Source organism: Colletotrichum aenigma, assembly GCF_013390185.1.
Source record: "Colletotrichum aenigma strain Cg56 chromosome Unknown KSG_Cg56_contig09, whole genome shotgun sequence".
In the NCBI taxonomy this organism is placed as follows: domain Eukaryota; kingdom Fungi; phylum Ascomycota; class Sordariomycetes; order Glomerellales; family Glomerellaceae; genus Colletotrichum; species Colletotrichum aenigma.
The window spans coordinates 251913-267428 of NW_023500915.1; the positions used below are offsets into that span (position 1 = coordinate 251913).

At 55.2% G+C, this 15516-nt stretch overlaps 7 protein-coding genes across 7 annotated transcripts; 3 read left to right on the forward strand and 4 right to left on the reverse strand.

The window, feature by feature from the left end:
- Positions 1 to 584: 584 nt before the first annotated feature.
- Positions 585 to 1440, forward strand: CGCA056_v012811 (60S ribosomal protein L18-B; the record flags this gene model as incomplete). The annotated part of the gene is made up of 4 exons (XM_037328055.1): positions 585 to 654; positions 734 to 838; positions 921 to 1288; positions 1363 to 1440. The coding sequence occupies 4 exons, from the start codon at positions 585 to 587 to the stop codon at positions 1438 to 1440; spliced, it is 621 nt and encodes a 206-aa protein (XP_037172952.1).
- A 378-nt stretch (positions 1441 to 1818) lies between these two features.
- Positions 1819 to 3186, reverse strand: CGCA056_v012812 (rRNA methyltransferase 2; the record flags this gene model as incomplete). Its single annotated transcript, XM_037328056.1, has 7 exons — positions 1819 to 1896; positions 1947 to 2108; positions 2167 to 2295; positions 2351 to 2692; positions 2754 to 2780; positions 2845 to 2895; positions 2959 to 3186. The coding sequence occupies 7 exons, from the start codon at positions 3184 to 3186 to the stop codon at positions 1819 to 1821; spliced, it is 1017 nt and encodes a 338-aa protein (XP_037172951.1).
- Positions 3187 to 3757: 571 nt separating this feature from the next.
- On the reverse strand, positions 3758 to 5735 carry CGCA056_v012813 (uncharacterized protein; the record flags this gene model as incomplete). Its single annotated transcript, XM_037328057.1, has 3 exons — positions 3758 to 5287; positions 5346 to 5630; positions 5700 to 5735. The coding sequence occupies 3 exons, from the start codon at positions 5733 to 5735 to the stop codon at positions 3758 to 3760; spliced, it is 1851 nt and encodes a 616-aa protein (XP_037172950.1).
- An 833-nt stretch (positions 5736 to 6568) lies between these two features.
- Positions 6569 to 7732, forward strand: magt1 (Magnesium transporter protein 1; the record flags this gene model as incomplete). Its single annotated transcript, XM_037328058.1, has 4 exons — positions 6569 to 6922; positions 6987 to 7087; positions 7140 to 7495; positions 7548 to 7732. 4 exons carry the CDS (start codon positions 6569 to 6571, stop codon positions 7730 to 7732), a joined length of 996 nt encoding a protein of 331 aa, XP_037172955.1.
- Positions 7733 to 9912: 2180 nt separating this feature from the next.
- CEL6C (1,4-beta-D-glucan cellobiohydrolase CEL6C) lies at positions 9913 to 11231 on the forward strand (the record flags this gene model as incomplete). The annotated part of the gene is made up of 3 exons (XM_037328059.1): positions 9913 to 10178; positions 10246 to 10743; positions 10811 to 11231. 3 exons carry the CDS (start codon positions 9913 to 9915, stop codon positions 11229 to 11231), a joined length of 1185 nt encoding a protein of 394 aa, XP_037172954.1.
- Positions 11232 to 11990: 759 nt separating this feature from the next.
- cpc-2 (Guanine nucleotide-binding protein subunit beta-like protein) lies at positions 11991 to 13515 on the reverse strand (the record flags this gene model as incomplete). Its single annotated transcript, XM_037328060.1, has 5 exons — positions 11991 to 12416; positions 12644 to 12961; positions 13055 to 13181; positions 13316 to 13353; positions 13474 to 13515. The coding sequence occupies 5 exons, from the start codon at positions 13513 to 13515 to the stop codon at positions 11991 to 11993; spliced, it is 951 nt and encodes a 316-aa protein (XP_037173522.1).
- Positions 13516 to 14301: 786 nt separating this feature from the next.
- taf8 (Transcription initiation factor TFIID subunit 8) lies at positions 14302 to 15296 on the reverse strand (the record flags this gene model as incomplete). The annotated part of the gene is made up of 2 exons (XM_037328061.1): positions 14302 to 14948; positions 15005 to 15296. 2 exons carry the CDS (start codon positions 15294 to 15296, stop codon positions 14302 to 14304), a joined length of 939 nt encoding a protein of 312 aa, XP_037172874.1.
- Between the last annotated feature and the right edge of the window lie 220 nt (positions 15297 to 15516).

Sequence of the window (15516 nt, forward strand, 5' to 3'; positions counted from 1 at the left end):
CTTCGTGCTGTGGCATGTGAAAGAATACGGCAAGCAGATACCTAGACATAGGCAATTTAACGAGCGGTTGCCCTCACCGAACTCTACACCGGCATACCGAGGCCTGTCGGTCAGGAGCAAGCGTTGCAGGGTCCAGGCCCCGGGCGCTCCTGCAGGGCACTCAGCGTGTGGTCCACTGAGATGGGCACTTGAGGTGCACGGCCCCACTGCCACTCAAGCCGAGAGAGAAGAAAGGTGGGGGGAACAAAGAGAGAGAGGAACTGGATGCCTGACGGCCTGACGGTGCATTAGGGCAAATTTTCGCGCCCACAAGTTTGCTGCCACTCTTTCTGTCTGGCCCGGTTGCGAAATTTCCACAGTCTTTCCATCTACACGACGACGACAAACCACGGCCACCCATCGACTCAGATCGCCAATTCCGGGAGTCCAACGACAAGATGGGTACGTAGGAATTCCCATTCCAAAGCCTTTACATGCGAGTGGAATGTGCACGCAAAACCCTTCGTTGGGATCTTTGCTGTTGCTATTCTGCGAACTAGGCGCGCGGAAAAGAAAAATCCTCTCCTGCCTGTTTTCCCACCCCAATGGCCGCCTGTCCCCTTGCCGAGTGCGAGCAGAGGATGAGGAGTCTTTGGGACTTGGGGATTCGGGACTGTGGATGACGGACTTCCCGCCTCATTCAGAGCATGCTTGAACCAAAAGGCTGACGATGGGCTCTTCACCCCGTTTATAGGTATTGATCTCGACCGCCACCACGTGCGCAGCACGCACCGCAAGGCTCCCAAGAGCGACAATGTCTACCTCAAGCTCTTGGTGAAGCTCTACCGCTTCCTGACCCGTGAGTCTCTCCCCCCCGCCTCGAGCGTCGCCAACGATGTCAAACATGAATTGCTGATCTTGGTTTCTTCCCAATCTCGCAGGCCGCACGGAGTCCAACTTCAACAAGGTTATCCTGCGCCGCCTCTTCATGTCGCGCATCAACCGCCCTCCCGTCTCCCTCTCCCGCGTTGCCGCCAACATCAAGAACGGCAACGAGAAGAAGACCGTCGTCATCGTTGGCACCGTCACCGACGACAACCGTCTCCTGACCGTCCCCAAGGTCACCATTGCGGCCCTCCGCTTCACCTCCACCGCCCGTGCCCGCATTGCTGCCGCCGGCGGTGAGGCCATCACCCTCGACCAGCTTGCCCTCCGCGCCCCCACCGGAAGCAACACCCTGCTCCTCCGCGGCCCCAAGAACTCCCGCGAGGCCGTCAAGCACTTCGGCTTCGGTCCCCACAAGCACAAGGTTCGGATCCAACCCCAACCCCAACCCCAACCCCCCCTTCTGCCATAATACGTGAGTGCTAACAATCTCTGCAGAAGCCCTACGTCGAGTCCAAGGGTCGCAAGTTCGAGCGTGCCCGTGGTCGCAGACGCTCTCGCGGCTTCAAGGTCTAAACGGGTTGTGTGGTGCTATTGGTCTCTGGCGGGACCACTTTCATCATGCTCCTTTTTGGGGTTGGTCGTGCGATTTCTCGTCGCACTGGTGGACACGCTATCACGGCTATGGACTGCCGATGAGGGTCTCTCATCGTGCTTCCCAGGGAACTTTCTGCATGGTACTGGCGTGGTTAGGAATCCAAAAAAGAATTGACGATCTACACACTTCGCATGGCGTCAAATGGCATCTCTTGGGCGGCCGTTGGGCTGGTTTTTTATCTTCATATCGTACAGTCCCTTCTGCTTGTGTGATCTCATTTGACATATGTTGTGTGTGTATGAACTTGAAAAGTGTGTGCCTCCCTCCCACACTTGTGTGTAACGACCGTTCCGCCTTCACAAGCTATCATTGTCCCCTTGAAGTCTTACTTCACCTTTCCTCCTAAGAGCCACAAAGTACGCCTCTTTCGAATCCTGACATACGTTAGCCTCGTCGCACAACCCAGTAGACACGTCCAACATACGCTACGAGACGACTCGGGCTTCTCGCGGAACACCTTCGCAAAAAGGGTCTTCAACTTCATCTCGAGCGCCTTGTCCTCGGAGCCCTGATAGAATTTGCAAACAAAGTGGCCGCCGTTCTTTAGCGTATCGTTGGCAAATTGGAGCGCGGCCATGCAAAGGTCCTGCAACACCTCGTCAGCCCCCATGAAATGTGAAGCCTGATCCCAGACGAACACGAACCATGCTACCGGCGTGATCTCGAAAGGCCATGCCGCTCGTGTTCATCATCCTATGATAGGGATTACTAAGACTGTTCACTCCAAACCCGGTGGTCTGGTCCCAAGGTGCTGACATGTCACTCAATACAATCTAGACCTCTCTGTCAGTCCTTGCAGAAGTCTTGTCCTGGTTGACGATTACTCACATCAACCAACCGACCATCCTTTGGCTTCGTTGTCTCAGCAACACACTCGGACTTGTCGGGCGTTTCTGAACCCGCCCTCTCCATGTCAATATAGCTCGGCTGGTCCTTGATAATGGCGGACTCGTCTGTGCCTATGCTCTCCTCTCCCTCGGATGAGGTCGTCGAGGCTGGTGGCCGGGCCGGACGGCCTTTCTTGTGCCGGATGAGGTAATCCTTCACCATCTCCTGGACATCAGGCGAGAGGAAGTTACCCTGGATCGTCGAGACACCCTTTGGTGGCTGGGCCGGGATGATGTCGATTCCCAAAACCTGTCCGTGGGGTTTCGTCCGGTCGGCGGCGACCTAGATACACAGCAACACATCTTTGCATATGCTCCCACGAGTTCATGAAATATGTGCATACCTGCGACCAGCTCCCAGGAGCATATCCCTGTGTCAAACTGTCAATTTACGTGTCCTTGAGGGGTCTTTGCATGAGAGCAAGGGCAACATACCAGGTCCACCACTGTCTGTCCCCTGCGGAAAATTCTGTACTTGGAATCCATCTGGCAGACTCGTCAGCTCACCGGAGGAAATCTTCACAAAGACAAACCCAAAAATGTGCAAACCTCTAGAAGCTTGAACGCCGCCCTGCTTTTGAGGCCCTGGACCTTGGCCTCGCGCGCGAAAATATCCTTGCCCTGCCTCATCTTCCATCTCGAGTTGGATGAAGATGCCCGCGTCTGACCGGCGCCAGCATTGAGTGTATTCCGGCACTCCGCACAAGCTGTAGAAAGCATGAGAAAAGACTGGCGTCTAGAAACTCTCATGAAAGCGCGGGCGGGTGATTTGGACATTGTTGTCATTGTGTGCCGCAGGCGGCAGACGTCATGAGCGTACTGGTTGTTTGGAAACGGCCGTCCTCTGTACCACTACACATGCAAATGGCTCAGAGATTGGCACGTCAAGGATCACGTACCGCTTTCGATGGGATTGAAGGGTCAAAAGCCGAGTATAAGGAGGTATTCCAACTAAAGCCCGTCGTTGTTGTGTAGCCTGTTTACCTATTCAAGTGAAGCTTCTGCATCCACCATTGACTCGACATGCTGATTGGCCCAAGCTTTAGTCGCACCCGAACAGGGGTAGCAAACAGCCTAGGTGAGCTTCACAGGGTTGTCACGACGTCTCAGTTTCAACTAGTACACAACCACACGTAGACCCCAGAGGATTCATATCGGATGGAAAGCTTTGGGCGAGATTTGCAGCCCTCAAGACCTCTTCATTCAGGAAAATGCAACTTGATCTGAATACCATACGTACATAAACCCAACAACACCAACACCAGTTCCCATCCCAGAACGCCGCCCATGCAACCCGCATATGATTCCTGCATGCTCGGATAAAGACACATCCATCGCCGGCCTCGTCTTACGCCAGGAAACTAGCACCGACACCTCTCCTATCTTTCTTGAGTGGAGAGAATGTCCTCTTGCCAAATGCGCCTGCGTTACGCACCAAGGACAAGTGCGTCTTGCCAAGGGCCTTGCCGGCTCCTGGCGCAACTTTACCACCAGGTCGCTTGACATTCGCAGTCTCCGCCTCACCGTCGTCGTCGAAAAGAGTGGTTGAGTCGCCGGCGAGCTTGCGCTTCTTTCTCTTGACCTCTTGTTCGCGCACACCCGTACTCGTCACCGTCGCCTTCTTCTCCGATGCAGTGGTCTTCACGGGAGAAACTGCATTCTCTTGTTCGCCGGCCTCGGGCTCCTCGAGAACCTTGTCAAGCAGAGAACCTGACTTGGCCACGTCATTGCTCGCGGAGGGGGCCTGTACAGGCATGTTCGGGGATGCCTCAGCCAATGCCTTCTTGGGCCTGCCACGCGCCTTCTTGGGTTCTCCATTGCTTTTGGTTTTCGTCTTAGTCTTGGTTTCTTTGGGAGCGAGGGCGGGTTTTTCGGGCTCCGCCTCTGCCGAGTCTGCCCTTTCGGGCTCAGCCCCATCATCTTCTCCAGCACTTGCCTGGGCCTCCGCCTCAGCCTCAGCAGCGGCCTGTTGAGCCTGGTGTGCAAGAGGCACGTAGCTGACATCGGCTTCGTTTTCTTCCTCCTCGGCAACCGCGTCCTCAACGGTAAGAGTCTTGCTTTTGGCCAAGAAAGGAGTGATGGAGAATGTCGATTTTTCGCCCACAAGAGCTTGCTCCTTCTTCTTAAGTTGTCGCCTGCCTCGTGTGACATCCTCTGGCGTTCCAATGCTCATGTCGCTTATGCTGAGTTCTTCTACTCGACGCTTGCGAGCATTCTGCGCCTTGGCACCGCCAACCCGCGCGGCGGTATCTGCCTTCTTCGTAGGCACGGTACTTGTGTGGACGACTTCGGATCGCATCGACTTGAGTTCCTCCTGAGTAATCCGTAGCTTTGATCTTAGGGTGTCAAGACGCTGCTCCAGCATTTCGTTCTGTGCCTGAGCCTCCGACAGTGCCACCTCATTCTCCTTACGAAGTCTCTCCTTCTCACGCCTTTCGGACAGAAGCATCTTCTCTGCCTCCTGTAGCTTCTTCTTGAGCTCCTGGTCCGCTTTCTTGTTGTCCTCGCCCGACTGCGCAGCGGCAGCGACAGAATCGAGTTCTTTTTGCAATTGTTCCTTTTCTCGCTTCTCGGAAGCCAACTTCTTCTCGGTGTCCTTTAGCTTGCGACTCAGCTCGTCCTCGGTTGTCTTGTTGCCCTCCGCTTGGGCTGCTTGTTGTTCCCGTACGCGTTTCTCGTTGGCCAATTGCACCTCGACCATGTTGAGTTCCCGTTCCAACGCCAACTTCTCCGCGATGGCTGTTTGCTGGTGAGCCACTTGTGACCGCAAATGCTCCAATTCGGGCCTTAAAGCATTGAGCTCTCGAGAAAGAGCAAGCTTCTCGGAAAGAACCTTGGTCGACTCTTGGGACAAACTGTTGAGTGACTCAAGTTCGGCCTGTCTTCATCAGCTATGGCGTTTCTTACTGATGGGCGGGCTCGCGACAGGGACCAACCTTGATATTGGCGAATTCTCGTGTTTGTGACTTTATTTGGGTCTGTTGATCGTGACTAGTGGCCTTCAAGGAGTCCAGCTCGGAGCGCGTCTCGTCGCATTTGTCGGTCAATTGGTTGATCTGAGCATCTTTCTCGGCGAGCTGCTCGCGTAATGTCGAGTTTTCTGCGAGAAGCACCTGCTTTGTAACCTTTTGTCTACGCGCGTCTTCCTCCTTGGCGATTAGTTGTGCCTGGTGGATGTGTTTCTCGTGCTTCATCTCAAGCTCGTGGGCGGCCGCCATCCTCTGCGAACGACGGTCAGGATGAAGTGAACTTTGAACGTGTGCGCTTTCCGCGTGGCGCAGGTAGCTTACCTCCTCCGAGTCCATATTTCTCGTCTTGCACGGCATTTTGTAGGACTTGTTTCTGCTTCAGCGCGTGAGCGCGTCGCCTGGTCGGGGTCCGTATAATCTCTGAAGTAGAAATAGGGCGCGATCAGTCCTCGACGTTGATGTCTCAGGGCTGATATCTGAAGTGTAAAGCAGTAGTAGGGGTGCCCGCACTTGTTTCTGATGAGATTCGCAATGTCGATGTTGAAATGGCGATGATGATGCGGTGTGTTCGGGGGGTGCCTTTCGATGTGGACGCTGAAGAGGTAAACATGATGCCGAAAAGGGTTAGCTTCGCCCTCATGGGGTGACCCCACTCTAGGTAAGCAGGTGTGTTGTCCCACTGTGCCAGTAGTGTAGGTAAGGTAGCCAGCCTGGTCGATCTGAGTCCGTGCTTGTAGGGGCTACACACAGTGAAAAGCCTCCACGTCACTGAGTCTTAGGTAAGGTTATCTGCCTTAGCTACTTAGGTATCGGGCTGACAAGGACTCTTGACGGAGCGGCAAATACTTTCCCCGGTCGTCCTACCGCCAGACTCCAGTAGAGCCGGGCCCCAGTTCCCACCTCAGGTCCAGGGGTTGCTCTGTAGCGCGTACGTACCTTACAGAGTACCTGCCCGGCAAAGCACTGGTAGGTTGACCCACACCACTGTGGGCTGGCGACGCTGATGAGAGCTGTCCAGTTCAAGCTGCATCAGCTTGCCGCATCTCAACGACACTCGCGGCGCACCCACTCGCTACGTACGCCGATTCAACTACATCACCTAGGCCAATTGGCCACGAAACAAACACAAATTTCCCGCGCGAGCGTTCACGAAATCGACAATAGCTTCTGGGCCCGCAACGAAACTCACCATGCGCTTCCTCCAGTCCCTCTTGGCCGCGACCTCGTTCCTGGCGGCCGGTTCTCTCGCTGCTAAGAAGACCACCGAGGAGCGCTTCAACGAATTCCATACCAAGGCCCTCTCCTCCTCTCCGATCAAGCTCGCCGACACCAGCTACAAGTCCTTGACCGCCACCCCCCGCGACTACACCGTTGCCGTCCTCCTGACGGCTCTCGAGTCTCGCTTCGGCTGCCAGCTTTGCAGAGAGTTCCAGCCGGAATGGGATCTTCTCGGCAAGTCCTGGACCAAGGGCGATAAGAAGGGCGAGTCCCGCTTGATTTTCGGCACTCTGGACTTCTCTGACGGTCGTGAGGTCTTCATGTCGGTAAGTTCTCACCTTACCACCGCCCCATTGTCCGAGACAAGACATGGACTAATACGACGACCAGCTCGGCCTCCAAACCGCTCCCGTCCTCCTCCTGTTCCAGCCCACCGTCGGCCCTCACGCTGTCCCTGCCCAGGAGCCTTTGCAATACGATTTCACCAGCGGGTTGGTTTGAATAATCCTTGTCACTGAAGAAATAAACTGACACACAACGTAGACCTCAGTCTGCCGATCAAGTCCACGCATGGCTCTCGCGACACCTGGCTGACCGGCCTCACCCTCCGGTCAAGCGTCCTATCAACTGGATGCGCTGGATCTCTTCCATCACCATCATTCTTGGTCTGGGCACGGTCGTCGTCACTGCCTCGCCTTACATTTTGCCCATCATCCAGAACCGCAATCTCTGGGCCGCCGTCAGCCTCATTGCCATCCTTCTCTTCACCAGCGGACACATGTTCAACCACATTCGCAAGGTTCCCTATGTTGCCGGAGATGGCCGCGGCGGTATCAGCTACTTTGCCGGTGGCTTCCAGAACCAATTTGGCTTGGAGACCCAGATCGTGGCTGCCATTTGTAAGCCTCGCAACTGTCTCCAAACTTGTGCGTCGCAGCTGACAGTTACTAGATGGTGTCTTGGCTTTCTGTGCCATCTCTCTTACCGTCAAGGTTCCTCGTATTGGCGACTCAAAGACGCAGCAGGTTGCTGTGCTGGCTTGGGGCGGTGTTTTGTTCCTCATGTACAGCTTCCTCCTCAGCGTCTTCCGCATCAAGAACGGCGGCTACCCCTTCTCTCTTCCTCCTTTCATGTAAGGAGGCACTTGTTAAGCCGAACGCATTGGAGGTATACTTCCAAGCAGCAACGCCACAAAATGGGCCGTTTCTACATCGTTGCTCGGCACGCTTTATTGCTGCAGCCAAACGACCCAATGTCCTCGTTGACAGGAGTGTAAAATAAAGATATAGAAAGTGGTCACAGAGGACGAAATGGCCACTGCAATGACAATGTACAAGTTGGACTTCGGAAATCTACGACAGGATCTCCTGGGGTGATCATTGGCGGAAGACTTGGCATGCTCAAGTCGAGTGTTCGGGACTGGTCCAAATTTCTGCTGCTGTTGTTGGGATGACACGACGCAGTCTACCTTGCCATTCTACCTTGACATGGTCTTGCTGTAAGGACGAATACTAAGCCCACTCCAGATATCATCGACTGACATGTTGCCGTGGTTAGCCCGCGTTGCCATCCGCGTCTTTGCCATCGCTGTGTCGCTTCGTCGCGCCGCAATGCCGCTGTCGTAGTCAATGCCATTCTCACCTCACCCGGCCACTACATTCTTCATGACCCCATGAGAAGCGAGTTCCAGATACTCTCCTGCGACAGAAACAGAGGCCTATTCAGGCAGGAGACAATCAAATTGACAAATTTGCTCCTCTCACCACCCATCGTCCCATTGCCGCCAAGCGCCATGGTGGTATCGGGTACTTAAGCGCAATGTGGAAGCAATCTGGATGCGCACTGGTCGGAAGGTTGCTCCGCGACGAGACCCAACCCCGCGTTTACGAATGAAGTTCGGACAGGAACCTTGGAGACGTCCACTTGAATCTCGTGATACCTTGAAAGCTTTGCAATGTTACCGGGCAGCTCCGCTCTTGTGACTTGCTGTAAGTTGGAGGATCAGCGACTATTTGGTCCGCGCCGTGTGTCGTGCTCAATTTCACGCTGCTCTTAGCAAGGAGGCGAGGGGGGGAGGGAGTGTAGTTAATATAACAGAGGGCTACGATACATCGTCAATTTTGCACGAATGGGCAACGTCCTATTCGGCAACGATTGGCAAATTGGTTAGCGAGACAGCCAAAAAGCTGCGGCCCTGCTCGGATATTTTAGCCGGCCAAGAGAGCTTGAGCAACGAGCTTAGCGCCGGCGCCCAACTTCGTGCTGTCGATCTGGGGTTCGCCGGCTAAAGTCGACTCAACAATACTCATATTCATGGCGGCAATAAATGGATGACAATTAGTGGCGGGGAGTTTGCTGTACCTGCTTCCCGATGTGGGATTACCGCCACGGCATTTCTCCCGGCCCCCTCCTTTCATTCACAGTTTACTTTGCGTTGTGTTATCCTCGCCCCTACTTGAGTTGGCATGATTGCATCTATTGTGGAGGCGGCCGCTAGTCGACGACTTATACGCAGGTACAGATCAGATCGAACTGGGCACGCGCACACTAAAGAAATGCCAGGTTGATACTGTCCACTGGCACTGGCTTCTGCTCTTTCTCACGCTTCGAGTAGTTTGAAGATCCCACAAGGCAGCACTGGTGATGGCAAAGCGAGCATACGAAAGCGGGTAAACATGTCCTGAGTACGAGAGTTGGGCGGAAGTGCCAGTCGAGGCTCGCCAACACTACAATACCCTGTCTCGCCACTCGTGGATCATGAAATGCTTACAGGGCTTAGATACTTTCCTCCGCCTAGCCCGGATGGAAGCATCTAAGGCTTTCTCATGTTGCGGGGGTTGCAAGCAATAAAGCAGGCCAACACTGGGAGACCATCTGACTGGAGGATCGCCATTGAAGAAGCCGCTTCAGGACGCCCATCCCATGTTGCCTGTTTAACTGACGATGGGATTCATATCGACCCCCCTGGATTAAAGTTGCCCAGACATGCCAATTCGAAAGATCAATCTTCCCAGACGGCTCGTCCTCTTCCACCAGCCTTGGCTTGCCCTTCAAGGCAACTGCATTTTCGCAACGCGGAGAGAGCTGGCCGAAGCCTTCGCAACTGTCGGGCCTATTTCCTGATTGATGTCGCTTTGAAGGCGAGTGCTCTTGAAGATCGCAAGTACGTAATGTTGTCTACGGGATTCACAAACTGGCTGGCCTTGAAGGTTTGAGGTGTATATATATGGTACTATCTACCTTCACCCTTGGACTCTCATCAGACAACTCAGCATCACAAAAGAAGAACAGCTAAACCAAGAGAATTTGCATCAACATGAAGTTCACAACCGCCACTCTGGCGGCTTTGGCCTCGACGGCCATTGCTGCGCCTTCGACCACACGCAAGGAGCAACCCCGGGAAGCCGTCTCTGCGTGCTCTTCGGCCGTCTCTTTGGATGCGAAGACGAACGTCTTCTCGAAATACACCCTGCACCCCAACAACTTCTACAGGGCTGAGATCCAGGCTGCCGCCGCAGGCATGAGCGGCACTCTCAAGGAACAGGCTCTCAAGGTCGCTGATGTCGGTTCCTTCGTATGGGTGTAAGCCGTCCCAAAACTCACCGTCCGCCCGACAGAACATTAAGGGAGACTAACGATGACCGTTCAGTGACACCATTGCAAACATTGCGCGTCTTGATCCTGCCATTGCTGACACCCCCTGTGACCACATTCTGGGTGTCGTCATCTACGACCTCCCGGGCCGTGACTGCGCTGCCAAGGCTTCCAACGGCGAGCTCGCGGTCGGCGAACTCTCCAAGTACCAGTCGCAGTACATCGACCCCATCGTCAAGATCATCAAGGCGAACCCCAACACGGCCTTTGCCCTTGTCATCGAGCCGGACTCCCTCCCCAACCTGGTCACCAACATCAACCTGCAAACCTGCCAGAACTCGGCCGCGGGTTACCGCGACGGCGTCGCCTACGCTCTGAAGAACCTCAACCTTCCCAACGTCGTCATGTACATGGATGCTGGCCACGGAGGCTGGCTTGGCTGGAACGACAACCTCAAGCCCGGCGCTGAGGAGCTCGCCAGGGCGTACAAGGCCGCCGGCAGCCCGTCGCAACTGCGCGGTTTCGCCACCAACGTCGCCGGCTGGAACTCCTGGTGAGCATTCAGTCTCCTTTCAGACGACTTACATAAGGGTTAAAGGATGCTGACTGGACATGATTAGGGACGCTGAGCCCGGTGAGTTCGCCTCTGACCCCGATGCCCAGTACAACAAGGCCCAGAACGAGAAGAAGTATGTCACACTCTTCGGTGCCGCTCTGCAGACCGCCGGCATGCCCAACCACGCCATCGTCGACACCGGTCGCAACGGCGTCCAGGGCCTCCGCGAGGAGTGGGGCAACTGGTGCAACGTCAACGGGGCCGGCTTCGGTCTCCGCCCCAGCGCCAACACCGGCCTCGAGCTGGCCGATGCCTTCGTGTGGGTCAAGCCCGGCGGAGAGTCTGATGGCACCAGCGACTCGAGCGCTGTCCGCTACGACTCCTTCTGCGGCAAGCCCGACGCCTACAAGCCCTCGCCGGAGGCCGGAACCTGGAACCAGGCCTACTTTGAGATGCTCCTCAAGAATGCCAAGCCTGCGTTCTAGATGGCGAGTTGAAGGCTTCTTGCTCGGTATCTTGGCAGAGTCCCACTGTAAGCAGGAAACAGGGTGAGGAGGGCAAAAAAAGGGGAAATGCCCTTGCGTACTCCCATCCCGACGTGATGAGCCAACACTCCCTTTCTTTGAATATATTCAACATCTTGGATACACAGTTAGCCATATTCAGTACATATCCAATCAATTTCGTACTTAAACGTCATACTCTTTAGAGCATCTGGACCCACGATCTTGACGGTGAAACCACGAACAAGGCCCGAAGTGGAAATAGAGGTGAGCAGTTGTAGGTTGAGGCGAGTAGGAATTAGTGCTACTTGCTGCTCCTTCCGAACCACAGCGAAATTTGGCAAATTGGTTGTCCCAACACACTACAGTAGAACATCACCCATCCCGGTCACAAGGGACATAGAAACACGGGCAGCATACAGAAACAGTCACAGCAAAATGAGGTCGGCTTCACCGAGAATTGTAACAGAAAACAGCATATTTTGTTTGCCAGGATCTTTTGATTTGGGCGTTACGTGGGTTTCATGTCCAGAGTCCTTTCGTAGGCTACCTATAAGCCAGCAATGCAGTCTCATCCCCATTTTTCACAAATCGATTTGACCCTGCGCATCCCGAAAGACCAAACGAGGAAGCCAGCCTAGGACGCCCGCCATGATCTACCATCTCAGAGCCCTTTCCCCACCACACATCGTCATCGCCATCCATAACCCAGAAGAGAGACAGAGAGAGCTTTTATGCCCTTTATGCTCTCGACATGACACCCCAGGCACGGATGATGTTGTCGGTGTAACCGGCGAACAGGGTCTGGCCGTCGGCGCTCCAGGCCAAGCTCACGCACTCAGGCTCACGGCTCTTCTTGCCGACAGCGGTGAACTCGGGCTTGAGCTCGTCAACCTTGCTCTTCTTCTCAAGGTCAAAGATGATGATGCTGCTGGCAGTGGCAGCGCAGAGCCAGTAGCGGTTGGGAGAGAAGACGAGGGCGTGGATCTCGTCGTTGGCGTTGAGGGAGTAGAGGTGCTTGGACTCGTTAAGATCCCAGAGCATGGTCGTTCCGTCCTTGCCACCGGAAGCGCAGAGAGAGCCGTCGGGGGAGATGGTGACGGTGTTGATGTAGCCGGTGTGGCCGATGTGGTCGGTCTGCAGCTTGCAGGTGGAGAGCTCCCAGACCTGGAATTGCCAGTGTTAGCCCTCAACGTCCATTCCGAGAGTGGATACAGAGGCAAAAAAAAAGATGGATTCGAGGGTGCGAGATCAGTGCATTGGTGAATAGTGGTCTCATGGCCTGCAAAAAACAGGCTCTGAAGTAGCAAATACTTTTGGTTGCAAAACATCATGTCGAAGATTTGTCCAAGAAAAAAAAAAAGAACGGTTCCACGGGGAAATTTTCCACATACCTTGACGAGCTTGTCCCAGCCGGAGGAGACAATGACGGGGTTCTGGGGGTTGGGGCTGAAGCGGACGCAGGAAACCCACTCGGAGTGGCCCTTGTCGGTGATGGTGTACTTGCAGTCACCGAGGGTGTTCCACAGCTTGATCGTGCGGTCACGGGAACCAGAGACGATTTGTCTGTTGTCGGCGGAGAAGGAGACGGACAGGACGTCGTTGGTGTGGCCGACGAAGCGGCGGGTGGTGGTGCCGGTGGCAAGCTCCCAGAGGCGGAGAGTCTTGTCCCACGAGGCGGAAAGGGCGTAGGCGCCATCCGACGAGATAACCTGTATTCACTCCTCCATCAGCCCAAAGTTGGTCAACAGCCCCTAGACGGCGCAGAATTTTCGCGGGGTCCGAGAGGGGTCGAGGAGACGTACGCAGTCGGAGACGATGTGGGAGTGGCCCTTGAGGGAGCGCTTGGGGTAGCCGTACTGGGACTCGTCACGGGTGAGGTTCCAGATGATCAGAGTCTTGTCACGACTGGCGGACAGGAGCATGTTGGGGCTGGCGACAAAAGTTAGCGACCAAAGCTCTCAAGCCTCAGATTCGACCACCAGCGCATCTCTCTCCTCGTCTCGGTTTCTGGAACCCGTTCCGTGTCGAGAAAGCACCGTGGGATTCATCGATGGGAGTCGTACTTCTCCATGGAGGTAGCCAGGCTGGTGACCCAGCCATTCTGCAGAGAGCATGCTCGTCAGTTCTGGTGGTCCAAATTTTGCAGACAAAAATCGCCCGCGACGGCGGCGGCGGCAGCAGCAACGGCGTCGGCGCGGAGAGTGGGCAAGCAGCAACTTACGTGGCCCTCGAGGGTACCCTTGAGAATCAACTGCTCAGCCATTGGGAAATGAGGCAATCAGGTCGATTGAGTGGTGAGAGAAAGGTGAGAAAGGTTGGAGTTGATTCTGAGGTCACACCTTTGACCCTTGGAGCTCTTGCTGAATTCAGGAATTTGTGTGTGGGCGAAAAAAAAGCCCTCTTCGGATTAAGGTATCCTACGCGAAGCGTGGAAGAGGCTGTCGGTGGGGCTGCGACCAATGGGCGTCCTGCGTGGCGGCAGCGCTGCGACGAGGCTGATTGGCTCCACTTTGCGCGCTCAGAGTTGCATGTCACTGTGCAGGGGCGACGGCGGGCACGCCTGCAGACGTGCAATGGGACTTGGGTCGGGAACGACTGGACCTAGGTACGGTACGGAGCAGAACATAAGTTGTGCAGGATTCAAAGCTTACATAGGGTCTCTCACAGCCCATGTATGGATTTTTATCTGCTCCTACCGCTGCTGAGCCCTGCAAGTCTGTCCGTGCCTGGGCGTCCCCTTCTCCTTTCTTGATCATGGAACCGCATAGTCGCAGATGCCTCGGAAACCTTGGTTGTTACTGTGAGCATGCCCATGCCCCCTGTTGATTTACCCTCCTGCCTGGTGGTTTAAACGGCATATTTCCCAAACCTAAACGCCTTGCTGCTGAATGCATTTTGATGCGAGATAATTCTTCGCACCCTCCGACTGAATGCGACAACCGTAAACGACTATTGTGCCGGCACGCCCGTAGAGAACATCTGCGGCCACCATTACCGTTGCCGATTCTTCCCATGCAGGAAAAACAAGCCCCTGCCGACATCTGCCCTCTTAACCTTGACCCGCAGCTCGTTTCCCCTGACGCTGCACCTCTCTGCGCAAGTGTCGCGCATCCGAATTGACAATCATGCTGTGGTCGGCGATCTCGAGCTGTCCGGTTGCCCCTCCCTCCTTCTTCATGAACCCCTCCATAGCCGCGGCCCATAGCGAGTAGCGCTCCTTGGTCATAGGGTCGCGCTCCGACAGTGATCTGACCTCCTTCTGCTTCCGCATCTTAGTCGCCCTTACCAAGCCTCGCAAGGCTTCCTCGCCTTGTTTCGATGCCTTTGCAGCCTCGTCCCTCATTTTCTGAGGATCTCGTCCGCTGTCGTCCTCCTTTGGCGTGTACTTGTACGTGTGCTTGCTCGGGAAATCAGGAAACGATTTGGGAATGTACGGTTTGGCCTCCTTCTCTGGCCTGCCACTCAGCTCTTCTCCAAGAAGTGGCAAGGTAGTATGCGCATCGGGGTCCTCGGGCATCGGGTCAAAGTAGTCGACGGCGAGCTTAGATTTGGGGACGGGTTGGCGAGCGTGAGGTCTGAGTGCCTTCGTCTTGAGGGTGAAGCGTTGCATTGTAGACTCGAAGTCGGCAGGCGTTGGTTGCTCGCGGCGCGCGGCGAGAGAAACTCGTTTGAGGTCCTCGATGAAAGAAGCCATGTCTACGCTGGAGATTAGCTCAAATGTGCGGCTGTCAGGGTCCCCTATGGATTCTCACAGGTCTCAACTGTCACCAAATAGCTCTCCATAGCCTCGGTAGTGGCGGAGTCAAAGCCAACATGTTGCAACGCTAAGCCAATACTACGTTCAAGGCCGCTTTTTGCTTGGTAGTCGAGGGAAGGGATGATGACTTTGGTTGCGCATGGGAGTAACGACTCGTCGTCTTCGGCGGGTGTCGCGGAAAGCCCAAGATCGGTCTTCTGCCGTTTCGCGTTGGACTCCTCCTCGTCACTGGGCGAGTTTCGTTTGCGTGGGCTCGTGGCCGCAGCGGGTGAGGCAGGTGCGGACATGGCGCGAAGCTCAGGCGAAGCCCGCGTATCGAGACGCGGGTCGATGACGCGCTGGCTTTCGAATTTCAGGATGTTTTCGTCTACGAAAGTTCGGCGGAACAAGGACGGGCGACAGGCGATGGGTGCCGGGCGCTGTTGTTGAAGCAGATGACCCAGCCGACTCGAGAGAGTTGATAGATCGTCGCAGTTTTTGATATGGAAGTTGCAGCTGTTTGGACGG